A 14,944-nucleotide genomic window follows, 5' to 3' on the forward strand; every position below is an offset into this window, starting at 1 on the left:
CTGTTATACTTTTAAATAAATTACACTTGTAAAATCCTTATCTGCTTTATATATATACATGCTGCATATCTCTCGTTTTGCGTGATTTTTATAGCAGAAATTTTTGAAAAAGACATTTTGACAACATCATCATTATTAAAAGAAGTATGTGCGCGCGATGCTTTATGTATATATTTTTTTCTTCTCGGGCTCATCTTTTAATTTGTTTCTTCCCTGACTGTTGTAAAGTAGCTCGATGAAGCATTGATAAATATCCCCGTTGATCACTTGATTGATTACCTCTCGCAAAGGTCACACAGGCTCGCGGTAATTTCCTTTCGCCCGAGGCTCCCTTTTCACTTTTAGTCCGGCGCGACAGCTCCAACTATACAAATTGTGTTTTTATTTTAACCCCTAAACAACCTGCCGAATATAACAGAACGCACGCAAAATAACTCTACTGTCGGAGGAGAGAATGTCAGTCTTATCAGGCGCGAAGCAGCGCGGTAAAGCAAACGTTATCGTTCTAAAACAAAGTCTCTTGGGTACGAGTTTTCTTATTTTCCCTTTTGGATAGGATTAAAAAATTGAACTATATAGGACAAGCTATTAATTTAGCTATACTAGTCAGGGTCTTGAACCCAATTAATTTCTAATAATTACAGCCTACAGGGTTATACAGATCTGTCTGGTGCTTTCCAGTCATGCCATCTCAAACCACTGAGGTCAGCATATCATAATAAAGTATGTATTTTGAAAGTGGTCTCAAGAACAGTGAGTTATTGCAATGACTGAAAATTGTTTCCATTTAGGCTAGTTGAGCTGATTGCCTCAAGCTACAGCTGTAAGTCTAAATGAGGAGAAGTGTTTAATATAACGTCCGCCTTCTTTACTAAGAGAGTGTAATTTTTAACAGCACGGTTTAAGTAATTCATTTAGGGTAAACCGTGTTCTAACTGCATTACAATGATTAAATTAATCTTACTGTTATGGGCGCTGGAACTAAAAAGCATGATGTAAAGTTCACTGCACAAAGACAATACAAAAACAGAAACCCGATAAGGGTTTTTGATAAGTTCTGATGCCCATGCACTTGTTAAAGGACAATTTGTGGAAGCGCACATTTCCTGCTATTAATAATACCCTTCAATATTTTTTCTTCCTTTAAAATTTGTATTAGGCTACATAAGCACAAACGGTTTTTGCGGCTGGTAATTTTATTAACTTGGAACATAAGAAAAGCCGTGCCAGAGGTCGAGGCCAACGACAATAACAGAAATAATTACAGTTGTGAAATTAAAAGAAATTGCAAAACCGTGGACGAAAGAAAAACGGTTTTAGAAAACGTTCCCTTTGTCTTAAACATGTCAAGAAAATCCTTTAAAATACCTGATTTTATACTAACCAAGCATATTTTTATGAACCGTTCAGCTTCACGGGCGGAGGCAATATTGTTGTTTATTTCGTAAGATAACTTGGTTCAATGCGTGCAATACTAGTGTAATGTGGGGGATAATATTCTTAACTTTACGCTTTTGAAATGATGCATACATAGCTACGACAATGGTATAATTAAAACAGGCTGTATAGACTCGACACGTTAGCTAAAATGTACTGGAAAATCGAATATAACATTTGCATAAACTATCCTGAATGTGATAAGGTGTCGATATCAAGAGATCGGGTTTTAAAACCAAATTAATTGCTATAGATAGCATGCCATTTTGTATGTATCGATATGTATCACATTGCAATAGATTACACAGGGGAATTATTAAATGTTGGCGCGGAACTCCGACTGTAATAACCTTGAGACAAAGATTCGACTCTACAAATTGTAATCGTGTATCTCTTTAATGGCTGGACAATTATGAAATTCAATAACTGTCTTATAAAAAACTATTTTATAGTTATTTATTTCACAACAATGATGTGGAACAACGCTTGGCAAGGTATATGCTTTAAACAGTAAAATGATGTCCCTATGCAGTCTGCGAGCAAGAGGTACTTTCTTATACGGGCACTGAAGTAAGATAATTTGTTAGATAAGAAAATGCTAAATTTTAATAGGGTCCTGCAACGTTAACAAATCAAGGCTTTCACCGATCTGCACTGACCTGCAGTATCCCGTCTAAGACCATATCCATAGCTTACGCGATGAATCAAGAATTGCAACCATGAAAAGTTTTTAAAATATGATTTAACGTTAAACTAAAGACGTTAACGCTGGATAAACATTTCCTTCTTGAATTGGGAAGAGTTATTCACCCAAGTCAAAGCATTTAGGCACAGGCACGGTAAGACCCGCATTAACCTAAAGTGCTTAACTGAATGATAATTGTCACATTGATACGTACATGGCAGAGATTTTCAGATGACCCCCGAAAAATAGGGTTGGGGGTTAACGTTTTCATTCATTTTCGAATCTTCCTAATGCGATAAAGAATACGATTAAATCTGTTTAATGAAAACATTTTACAGTTTTAATTTCGCTTAATTTTGATTAATGTGGTTTAATTTAAGCATAAAGGTATGTACCGTAGCTGTTTGAGGGTAGTTTATTATAATTAATGTCTCTGATTCTCTGCAGAGGACGGTTTTCTCTCTGAGTCACTGAACTTTGAAGATCTGAAACGAAAGGCGATCTCTCCTCGATCGCCATCTGACAAGATCAGTAATATCAAGTGATAAATCGCTCCAAACTTTTTTGGCGGCGCCGGCAGTTTGGCTGTGCGCATGTGCGAAGGTGTCCGAACTGACAATGCTGGAGAGATAGCGAGTCTGGATTGAGAAACACAGAGAAAGGGACAGAGAAAAAAGAAAAAGGAGGAAAAGATCCAAGAAAAAATCAAACAAACCCACGCCGAAAGACTGGCATCATGAGGTCCAAAGGCAGGGCAAGGAAACTGGCCACAAGTAGGTGCAATATCCCTTTGTATGCGTTTTGCAAACTGCCATCTTGTACATGTGTATCTCTTATGTGATATCAATGCTTTCACATCTAAATATAGAAACAACCTGTATTCTTTACGTTAATGTCAGCAGGCACTGACCTGTCCTCTCAACGTACACAAGTTGTCGCCTTGCACAAGGAAAGGAGAGAAAGCATTTTGAAATGACTTTGCAACCGCTGGCTTTTGTGAATAGCGGTCCTCTGAGCACCACGAGCTTATATTAGCAAAATGAGTTGGGGAAAAAAGTTGAATAAATGCGAGAGGAACTTTACAGAGACCGAGCTGCGAGCACTTTTGCGTTGCATGTAGTGGGCGCTGTCGCTTAACTTGAGGTCCGGTTCCCTGGAACTCGCTGTTAAAAGCGCTAAGGTCCTGGTCACTTCAATTCGCAGCAGCACCTTTGAAAAGGCAGGTGGGCTTAAGCTAATAGCAGAAAACTAAGTTTCCGAAAAAGGAATCTGTGCATTTAAATGTTTACAGGTACTACATTGACGTAGCTGGCGGAGAACAAATATGTAGTATAGTTAAATCTTGTTCAGAGCAGGACAATGTGAAATCTCGGACTCGTTCGTAAGGCATGCGTATTCTAGAGACTATAAAAATACGGTGTTTGTAAACGAGTGGGGTTTGAACTGAAATAACATTAGATGATTATTTAAATAGGTTACGTTTCGTGGAATTTATGCGCAACAAGTGTGTTAGAGAAATTAACGCGATTGCGCTAAATGTAGCGTGCAAAGGATATTGCAATAGCTGCGCTGTGCTGTGAGCGAAAACCTTGGAAATATGTTTTTCTGTCGTGCAAAGGCTGTAGCAGCTTTAATCGCAGTATTTTCCTAGTGTTTTAATATTATGATATGGCTGTGAATTGTAAATCAAATCATTCGGACGTTTTCACCATGGAATCGTTATTATATATATGTTTTTTGTAAAAATATTGTATTCTGTCTATACTCTGAAGTGCAGCATTTCTTAACTATATTTAGCAGTTCTCTCTCACATTGTGGCAAAGTGTTTTTAAGGAATTCTCGAGTACTTTGTCGCTTTACGTTCAAACAAACTTGGTTTCCCGCGATCTAGATAAACAGAAAGTATTAATCGAAATTGTTCTCCTAATCAATAAATAACATTTCTGATGAAGGATGCGAGTTTTAATGCCCTACATATAGCTCTAAAAATCTCGATGACTTTATTAACTTTTCTTTTTAATTTTGAACAGTGTTAATTCTAATTTAAATCCATGTTCCCCCAAAACGGAGTGTTTTTCTTATATGCTTCAATTATCGAAAACCTGCGAAAAAAGTAGAGGTTTAATGTGCACCTCATGCTGCGGCTGTGAATGTCGTTTCCAGGACAGTTTTCTGTTTGTATGCTTTTATAATTCTTGGTAGCGCCGCTGAATTTAAGAAAGTTCAAAGACAGTACTGAACGGTTTATTGAATAACTTGAATTTTTTTTCCCAAATGAGGTTAAGATCAGATGTTGCAATAAAGGAAATCATTCCAAAACGTATAATTTTCGTGTTCTGAAATATCATTTCCTTTTTCCTTAAAAATACTACAGGTCAGACATATCGCAAACAGAACATGGGCCTGTCTTTGTGCGCTCTTTCCGTTTAATGAACTTGAAGCTGATGTGGTCATCCTAATATATTATTATTGTTGTTTTACTTTGTATGTTACGATATTAATGATCCTCCCGATTTAATCTAAAGATAATTGTTTTTTGGCGTGATGAAGAAAATAAATGTCAAATGATCGATACATAAATTGTATAATACAAATGTTGTCAACATTAAATAGAAGTTAAATCATTTTATATCTTGTGTTAAATTGGAAGTTTTTACAAATACTGAAAGTGACGAGCGTCGGATTGTTTAAACGACATACCTGAATAAGTATTTTTTACAACGTGTATATTTTAATTTTATTTAGTTTCCGGGGGGATTGTTTCCAGTACTTATTAAATTGCATAATTTAATTCCCAGGCAATATTATATTTTATATTTTGACAAAAAGAGGTAGAGTAAGCTCCTGAACAAGTGAAAATATACTTTTTCTGGGGGCTTCAACACAATTTAGAGTACTTAATTGTGAGATCTCAATTTGCAGAGATGCCTCCAGACCGCCCTATAACCTGAAGATAGCGCAGATCACAATAATTAAAAGGTAAATCGTAAGCAATTGACAGTTTAACACCCACTTAATCAATTAATGATGATCAACATATCCAGAATCCCAGGAGACTAAAACGCAACTATGTCTTTTTTTAAGTGGTGTAATACGACTGCTAATGATTTTTTTTTTCCTGCTACGTTGAAACTTTGCGGAGGAGAAAAGTTTTCCAAGTAGCACTGACGGTCATTCGACGTTAGAAGTATTGGCAAGTCCTTTATTTTCAAGTGGAGAATGTTGAATTCCTGTTGAAAGAATGAGAGTCACTTCTAAGAGGACAAGGGTATTCCGCGAAGATTCCTTAAGATGACTATTACATGAATATAAAATAATAATAAAACTGCATTCTAATTTAGATTTAATTCGCCATACGGCCATACTGTGAGCAATGTTTATGATAACATAAAAGTTCAAGCCTAATGAGACTGGCCGTGGGAAATCTGAATGAGAACACATCGATTTTAAAACAAAGTTGTTTTTTTCGCGTTTGGTGGTGGCGAGGGGAATAGGTGTAAGGACTCGATGTTCGAGGGGAGGTTGAAACAGACAAATACATTTGATTTCTTTTTATGGGACTGCGCAGAAGCTCTTGGTGAAGTGCCACTTCGTTGCAAAGCAGTGCTTAGACGTTTATTTTTCTGTCCGTCTCATCACGGCTTGGCTCGCTGCATCTGAAAAGAAAAATCATATAGTTTACAAACACGCAAGCAACTGAGAGCGAGGGTGACACTGAAGCCAGAAGTTATAAAGCAATTTTAACCAAGGTCAGAAGTGGCTAAGGTCGTTTGAACGATAGACTGAAGCTCCAAAAATACAAACAATTGCAAAGAGTGGTTACAAGCAAGTCCTCCCGTGCATATTTTTAAAGAATAATTATTTACTGCGTGAGAAAAGGGGATAATTTGAGGCATATTTAGGGATTATTATTTACTCAAGATGTAGAATAAAGATTTCTACCTATTAAGTCACAGGGAGAGAATGTACCAAATTCCTTGTCTACAGGGTCTCTTCAGAGACTAGACAGCGCTTGGCCTCTTGCCAGTGCTGTACAATGTCAACATTGAATATTTAAATTCCCAGACTCCATATAACAACTTTGCAAGTAAATAAATTCAGTGTGCATCTGTGCATAATATTATCTGTAGCTCTGTCTCTTTCAAGTATTGCTACAGACTATTTTTTTAGCGTGCAGCCAGTAGGGTATTTGCTTGAGTTTGCCTTCTACTTATTTTAACTCCTTTTAAAAAGATGCAAAAGTTCATCTTATATGTCAGGCTGCTCTGTGGGGAAGAAAGAAGATTTAATGTCGCATAAAATCAGAAGTGAGGCGACCTGGAGAAGTCAGAGTGAAAGCAGGTGTCAGTCCGAAATCCATGTAGAAAAAGTAACGGCATGTTTCTGTCTGTAAAAACAGTATATCGAGCTTAGCTGTTTGAACTAACAGCAATTACAGATGATAATTTAGACGCACAGTTTCGGTGAAATTAGAAACGAGACACCATCTGAGTGACTCATTAAGAAAAACGCTAGTACGAGCCTAGGACAAATCGTACCTAAACTTTTTTTGGACCCTCTGTTTGTTTTTCAAAATGAGTAGGAGCAAAATCCTTTGGAAGTCTGCTCTGGAAAGGTTATCAAGAAAGGCTGACAGACCACAGGACCCTTAAGGATCCTGTATTGGGGTTTTGTGTGCAATATCCATTTTTTATGTACTCTGTATCTGTTATAGTTTAATAACGTCTAAAAATGTACAGACATAAACAAAACCAATGTATCCAGTCATTATTTATTCTGAAAAGGATCCCTAAATACTTAAATCACACGAGAGCAGTACAGCACTGCCCTCTGAGGACTGCGAATGTATAATTGTACCCCACAGAAGAATGCCTTTACTAGAGGTTTTTAATTGAAGATCTCTGTAGAACCTCTTTTATTGAGGGAAACGTGTAATACACACAGATTTCCCATGGTTTACTTGAGTGTTTTGTGCATACCTTCAGCAATTTTTTTTGTGTGTATGTATGATTGCAAATGATTTTCTGTCATTTGTCACGAGTGACGAAGAAAGATGTCAGAATAGTAAGAAACGCCACTTCAAACTTTTGGATGAAAGCAACTGTTCATTCAGTAGATGCCCCTGCAAGACAAAAATTAGATGTGTCAGACGGTTTTGCATTGCCTAGGGTGCTCAGAAGCCATTTGTAACACTATTATGACCAATCTGAAATAAAAATGAGCACATGTATCCTGCCATCCACAAGGATTCCACAGCACTGTAAACTGAGCACAGGAACCAGCATTGACGTCTCATTGATGTTTATTAGTGCAGTTGAGAAGTTGCGATATTTGGTTAATTTATCCCACAGATTTATTTTTTTATTTTTTCAGATGTACAGCAGGAAGAGTGATGTATTCCTACTTTACTATAGGCTTTCTGCTAAAACATTGAATTTTGAACTACATGTCTGTATGCGCAGTCATCCAGTTTCTTTTTTTTACATCAGATAAGTGTAAATCTACACTAGCCATTTTAATGTCAGTGATATTTCTTATACTTATTCTAATAATAATTCATAATAAATATCATGCCTGGGTAACAAAGATGTATTTCTAGTAGACCTCTCTGAATACAAACTATTTTTTTAAAAAGAGCTATAAAATCCCAATGAAATGGACGTCCACTCGAACAGTTTAAACAGTCCTTTTCTTCTTTTTTTTTCCCCCTGCATTGCCAACAGCTGTCATGGGATCATTCCATAGGAGTACATCTACATTGTTTAATGGGCCATGCATCATCTGTTTGTCTGTCATAGCTCATTATAAGTAGAATTCAAAAGGGTTAATGGATTGGGCCATTTAAAAGGTGAGACAAGTGGGGGCTAGGAGTAACAATATTAAATAGGCATTGCCTCAACTCAGACGGATAGGAAGGCGATCAGTTTTGTTATGCATGGCAACATTAATGCTTGGCTTGCTCCAAACTAAAGTTTAGTAAACAAATGTGACACAGCCTTAAGAAAGCTGAATAGGAATGGTTGGTAGCTTGGTGTTTAGAGGCTTTAAAGAGAACAATGGCATTTTTCTTTATCAGCAACTTGTTTACCTTAAACAAGAGGGATTTGTTTGTATATGTATACATTGACTAACATATGCACATTGTGTATAAATACACAGACTACAGGGGTGAATATTATTCTTGTTAATGGAAATTCTCACATTTTGTTTTATTGTACTGTAATATCTATTTGTGTAACTGAATATAAATCGCGTCATTCTGTTTACCCATCAAACTGCGTTCCTTCAAATGAAGTAGCATGAATGTAGATAAATAAACTGTATATTTGATAACAAATGCTATAAAATTAAATTCAGTCCTCTAAGTGACCAAAGAAACCTGTAAAGAAATCTACAATGCAGTATAATCTACATTCATTCTTTGTTCAATTTTGCCTCAGGAATTCACTAGCCTGGAGTTCCTGGAATTTCAAAGCTGCAAAAAAACAAAAAAACAATGACGATTCAGTTCGGTTTCTTAATTTCCACAGGGGAGTAATAGAAAATGAGCCAACCAACCTGTTTAAATTTATTGTGGTCCAAAGCGTGTGTATGGTTACGTACGTTGATATTAAAATTAAAAGCACGTAATGTTAAACTTTGTCGTGGTCTGTCTGCTGCTGTGTGAAAGAGGCTGAAGGCCCAGGCAGTGTCACCTGCACGTAGCTCCGACACCCCGTCACCAGGCCGGAATCGCTGGAGCGGCTGGCTCAACAGTGACATTGACAGGCCGGGTCCTTTCTTCCACTGGAGACAGCTCCTCTCATCCATCACACCAGTGACCCCCCATAGCCCGTGTGTGTCAGGGTAGTGGGGTATGTGTGGGGGGGCATCCAGACAAACTTGCGACATCTTTTGGCTTCTTTAAATATGGGGAAGCTCCTGGTTCTGTGGCCCAGTGTATTAGAGTTCTAGCCCTACACTCAAGTTCGGGGATCATTTTTCACTGGAAGAATTAGTCTGTGTGTTTTTTAAAGCCTAGTGGCATCTGAACAGCTCCAATGCTAGGAACTCAGAATGGTGCTTGAACGATTTCTTGTTTGTCTAAACATGGCTACAGTAGTCTGATTTATCTAAATAGCGTATAATAACAATAATGTGCTTTTTCTCATAAATGTGAAGTCTGTTTTGGGACAACTATAATTTTTTTCTCAACTTCAAACCCTGGGGAATGGTTACACATTTATTTGAATCTGCTTTTTATTTGTTGTAAGGTTCATTGTCAAAAGTCATTTTTTTCCCATCGTTTCACAAATGACATCACATTTTGTCAGCAGCTGATTCTTCACTTTGGATCTTGCAGGTATGGGCCCTGGTTTGTGGAATAAGGGCTAGTTTGCCAGGATCTCTTTTGTGTTGGAAAGGTTTGGAATTGAGATATCACATTCTCAGCAATAGGTCATGACTGACACCTGATTTGGCTGAACTACTAAAGGCTTATAAATGATTTGTTCAGTTTTGACCTACCTCTGCACATAACAATGCTGAATAGTTTAAGTTTGCCGGTCATGGTGACTTTGGTTATTCTCAGCCAAGACCTGAGTTACATTCATTGTATCAAAGGTGGAATAGAATAGGGTGCTTCCAGTCCATTTTTGCTTCTTTTCTGAGGCAGAAGACATTGTGAATAAACTCTTTTTCACTTGTTTGGTGTCACATTAGAAGAAAAACTACAAAACAAGAGCTCTGCTATGATGCACACAGTTCTGTCGTGTTGCCTTACAACATGTGAGTGATGAGATGGCATCACCACGTTGGTAAAGACTCATAAGGTTGAGTTGTCTGGAGAAAACATTTCTTCAGTTTTTTCTCAATTTAGACATTTTAATACCTGTGAATCAAGAACCAGATGCAGTAAAGAGAAGAAACTCTTTGTGTACTAACTGTCCTGAGAGGAAGTTGTCTTTAGCAGAACCATTTCAGTCATCTTTGGGGAGTCCATGCTAACTATTGCTTTACATGTGCATTAAGTTTAGACTGAATCAGCAGACATTTTCACGGAGCAAAACGGTTACTTCTGAAAAAAAAATTGATGCTGGCCGATAAAGTGAACATAAGAGACCAAAGGAGATTAAATTACATTTATTGGCTTGAAGCATCTTAGAAGGACGCATTATTTGAGTGTATGTGAAGGATAGTTAATATAACCAAAAGCAGAACACGCTGGAAAATGGGATTCTGTAAATCTAGCTATAGTAAGAGATTTATATTAAACATTTTTTTTAAATCCTGTTATGAATGCTTCCCTCGTCATGGGTCATGGTAAAAATGTAAGTTGCGGTGTCTGTGTCGCCAAAGTGCACGTCTTACTGGCATGAATGTTTGGAGGAAAGTCTATCACTGTTTTGTAAAATATTTAGTGAAAAAGGGCTGATGAGCTTAAGTATTGCTCAGCTATAATATAAGAAGTTACGAAGTGCACTGCAGTCTCTCCTGTACTTTATGGATTTCATCTGGGAGTGTGAACCTCTTCTGCAGAGTTTGGCTGACCAAGTCAATAGGTTGATAAAACTGTGACCCAGACAGAGTGTCTGACTGTCTTGGGAGGGGCTTTTTACTGTTGGCATGGGAAAGGCTGTGCTTGTACCACTGGGAAAAGGAGAAGTATGGCAAACAATGAACAAACCTTAAACGTTAGAAAATAAAGAACAAGAATGCTTTTCTTCATAAAGGTCATTCAATAATAGAGCAGTAGTCGATGAATACAAAAGTTTATATCATTATATTATTTTGGAACATTTGAATGGTCTGGGGAGGTTGTGTGCCTTACCTGCAAGGCCTCTCTGAAAAAAAAATATCTTTTTAGTAACACTGCGGGAAAGCTGAGTTTAAAATAAATAGAAATATTACAAAAGGTAAGTGTATTTTAAGCAAAGATTGTCCACTCCTTATTGTTGTATGTGTGCTGAAAAACATTTGTGTGTGTGCATTTTTGTGTTGAGTCTGCAGAAAATGAGTAAAGAACAGCGGACACTGGTCTGCACTATGACTCTTAGCTATAGTAAACTGTCCTTAACGGAACATTTAATCCCTAACTGAGCAAATCCTTTCCATATGTATTTGGCTGTTGAAAAATAAGCCTAATGTTTCTGCTGGAGTCGGCTAGGTTGCCTTTCCTTATCATGGTACAAGATCAATGAAATTGCAATATGCAAACTGTTTCCATTACTAGTTTGGGAAATGCTCGCTGCTAGTTAATTAAACTCCTTCAGAGAGACTTCAATCAATAAGCTAGTGAAGGTCTGTAACAATTTCAAGCAATGACCATGCAGAACCAGAAATAAAAGAAAGGCTGAAAAGTTACTGAAATGCTTGGCATGGTAATCATTTTCCGAGAGCTTCTACAAGTGGGGATGGAGTCTTGTGAATCACGCCTCAGAGAAGCTGGTACTAAGGTCTAGTCTTCCCCTGTTGGAGGTAAGCTGCCTGGCAAAAAGTCATGGAAAGGTTATGGAGCCAAACTGTTGCAACAGAAGTTAAAATGTACTGGTGACAGAACAGAAAGGGAGAACATTTCGCTCTCAGAAATAATTTGTGGAGTTAGAAGTACTGGAAGCGGCTTCACTTGAAGCTTCTTGGCAAACTTGAGAGCCCTATTATTGCTTTTCTTTAGCAGGTGTCTTTTGGAGGAGTCTGGGGAAAAAAAAGACCTCATCACTCATTTGCTGCTACAGGAAGAGAAGTACACTATAATAACTATAATAAGGTGTCAACATTTCTGTGCCTTACAGTAATTTGATTCAGTTCTGAAAAGAATCACAAATGACACTTGGCATCACAACATATGAAAGAATCCACATTCCAGGTCTTCTTGCTACTGGTTGTTGCTGCCCTGCAGATATAATGTTATGTTATGGTGAACCACTTATACAGTATACTGTAGTTTCACATATAGGAAGAGGAAATTAGTGTCCCAGACATTACTACGCAGTTAATAATGCAGTAGGGCACCTGGAACACCTTACCTGTGTATGTACATATTTACAGTATTTATATATGTAATCCAGATTTTACACTGGATTCCTGGGTCGGATTCAAAAGAAGTCAGAATATAGGAATATCATAATATGGACGTACACTGTTTAAAATGCCCTCAGACATATGTTTGGTTCATGTCTGACGGCAATAAAAAAAGAGTATAAAGGCTGAAGAAATGTGTAGTCGATATTAATTGACCATTGTCCATTAAGTTCCTATCCTAACCTACAGTATTACATTTAAAACACTGGTTATTTTTCCTCAGATTATTTGTAGAAACATTAAGACTCTTTAGTGGAATCCAATATTCCACTTCCACTCCTCCCTAAAAAATTCATAACTGATTACAGTATGTAGACCACTGGTTTACATAAAAATATTAAGTTGCATTACTGAAAATGGTGCTGTAAATAAAAAGATTCTCTAGTTAAATGGGATCTTAACAACATTATAACTTGTACTATATGTTTTTGCTTTTTGCCTTTTACACTAGACGTACAGGATTATAAGAGCAGGTCACACTGTAACCCTTATATCGCCAGCGTGTCAGAGTAAGCAAGCTGGATGTTTATGTGAGAGGCCACATTTTCTAGACCACAGCTATTACACAGCTGACCCACCAAGTGACAGCTAATACTTTTTTTCAGCTTCTGTTGTGAAATATTTCAAGTGTTGGCAGTATAGACCTTTCTTTTAAACACTGGATTAAAGCCATAAACAGGAATTATCGAACAATTGCTTTGTGAAACTTCAGATAACAATTTGTTCCACCACAGTGGGATTTCTGAAGAGGGAAGGAAACTATTTTTGAGCAGCTCTTGATTAACTTAGGGGAGGGCAAAGAAAACCTACAGTAGATGCGTCCATCGCTTGTATGTTCACTAGTTTTGCTGCACTAGGTCATTAACATAATTAGATTCTTTAAATCATATGCTCCTCTCATCTTTTGTAAAAAGGAGATTTGTAAAAAGTGACAGGGGCCCCAGCTAAATTCTGTAGTTTATTGGATTTTAAACTGCAGCTGCATTTTACTGTAGGTCCTCCTTTTCATTTCTCTGAAGGAAGACACAGTTTGACACTTGTGGGAGTTTGATAGGTGTATTTTTGGGGGTTCTCAATTTATACTACACTGATTGCACAATGTTGGACATTTATAGCATATGGTTATGGACAGCTTCTAATCTATGGATTACATGTGCAACTGTGTGCATATGAAAATTTCTATGTACTCAATGTAGTTGCAGCTCCCCATTACAGTATACTACAAAAGTGTATATATATTAAAATATTGTGAAATTTAACCTCATGCTTTAAAACAACATTTGCTAAATTTCTAGTAAAAAAGAATTCAACCGAAATGTCTTTTTAATCATATTGCTAACAATTACAATGGCACTTTAGAAAAAAAATGTAAGTCTTTCAGGTTATACTACGTGCAGGATACTGGACACCATTTTCCCTCTTTCCATATGGCTGTAGTCATGGGAGGTTGGGTTTCTGTGGAAAGAATGAGGCAGTTACAGGAGTTCAGAAGTGATTAGACTCCCTACCATCCGAGCTGAACATACTGTGCTGCTGGCCCATGAGTTTTGTACAACCGAAGACAGAGAGGAAGTGTTGAACAATAGGACAGTGGAGATTCCTTTCCTCGCAACATTCCAAGCAAGACTCCTTCCAGAGAATCGGTGTTTCACCCAGCTCACAGGCTTTGATGAGCCACCCTTGCTTCCTGATATTGTGACTCTTTTCACAAACACAAAACAAATTAATTTCGATCTCCATAACGTTCGACGGAGGAGCAGAGGAGCTGTATCCTCCTCAGGATTTCCTGTTTTGATTAAAGTTAACATCCTAGCCTCTGGAGCAATATTATTTTAACATGAAGAAAAGCTCAACTGTATTCAAAAGCTCGGAGCAGGTTTTTTGACTCTTTGATCAGGGGTTGAGCAACGTTTCACAGCTAACGTTGCTCGTTAAGAACATTTGAATGCTAGTGACGACATTGTTCTTTTAAAGAAATTGAATTCAGAATATTCTCCCATGAATTAATTACCGGTCACTGTCCATGCCTTGTCCCGGGTAAACTAAACATCTCTGGGGCCAGTGTAAGGGCAAGTTAAGTGTCAGGTGGTGGATAGGCAACGGTGGTCTTGGAGATGCCCAATCCACTACAGATGTTACAGTGTCTGGCCAGATGTTTCACCTGCCAGCAATAACCAGGCCCACTTCAAGAGGACTTGACCATTACAGCACAATCCCTGTGAGCTCCTGGCCAAATGCACCTATTTCTTTCTTTGTGAATTAAGAGTGGGCTTAACCCTGGCATTAATACAATTAGCCTATTAGCTATCACACAGGGAAGGAAACAACAGGAACATAAGTGACTTCCTATGATTATTTAGTTCCTACAGTAGAAAGACACTAGAAGCACATACAGAGCCTGTATATAGTAGAAGTATACCTCAGAATTCTTCATCTTTAGCAACATCATCAATTACATCATGAGTGAGCCAGTTCCAGAGATGGCCATGCATACCCACACCATTCATACTAAACTTAATGCACATGGAAATAACAGCACACATCACAGCTGAGGTTCTGTTATTTGGTGGATCTGTTCATCCTTTCTTTCTCCAGAGTATAACCTTTCTATTGCTGTGGTAAAGGTTTAACGGTTGTTGGTTTAATCTGTCAATAACACTTTGTTCCAAAACTCACCTGACTCATCTTTGTACTTCTTAACAAGCTCTGAAAGACTGGTGGAGGTGATGTTATGGCCTGAGTGTGCATCACTATCTCTGTAAC

At 37.6% G+C, this 14,944-nt stretch overlaps 1 protein-coding gene across 12 annotated transcripts in view; it reads left to right on the top strand.

Moving 5' to 3' along the window:
- Nucleotides 1–2,642: 2,642 nt before the first annotated feature.
- The window catches only part of mecom (MDS1 and EVI1 complex locus), a 187,964-nt gene continuing 175,662 nt past the window's right edge, over nucleotides 2,643–14,944 (top strand). For 7 of the 12 annotated variants that reach the window (XM_015361740.2, XM_015361739.2, XM_015361742.2 and 4 more), the window contains exon 1: nucleotides 2,644–2,895. In XM_015361740.2, the coding sequence (XP_015217226.2) occupies nucleotides 2,859–2,895 (37 nt within the window). In that variant the 5' untranslated portion in view covers nucleotides 2,644–2,858. Of the gene's footprint in view, nucleotides 2,896–14,944 lie in introns of all 12 variants that reach the window. The other 5 variants (XM_015361735.2, XM_015361737.2, XM_069197396.1 and 2 more) reach the window with 1 other exon arrangement.

Source organism: Lepisosteus oculatus, chromosome 13, assembly GCF_040954835.1.
Source record: "Lepisosteus oculatus isolate fLepOcu1 chromosome 13, fLepOcu1.hap2, whole genome shotgun sequence".
Classification (NCBI taxonomy): Eukaryota; Metazoa; Chordata; class Actinopteri; order Semionotiformes; family Lepisosteidae; genus Lepisosteus; species Lepisosteus oculatus.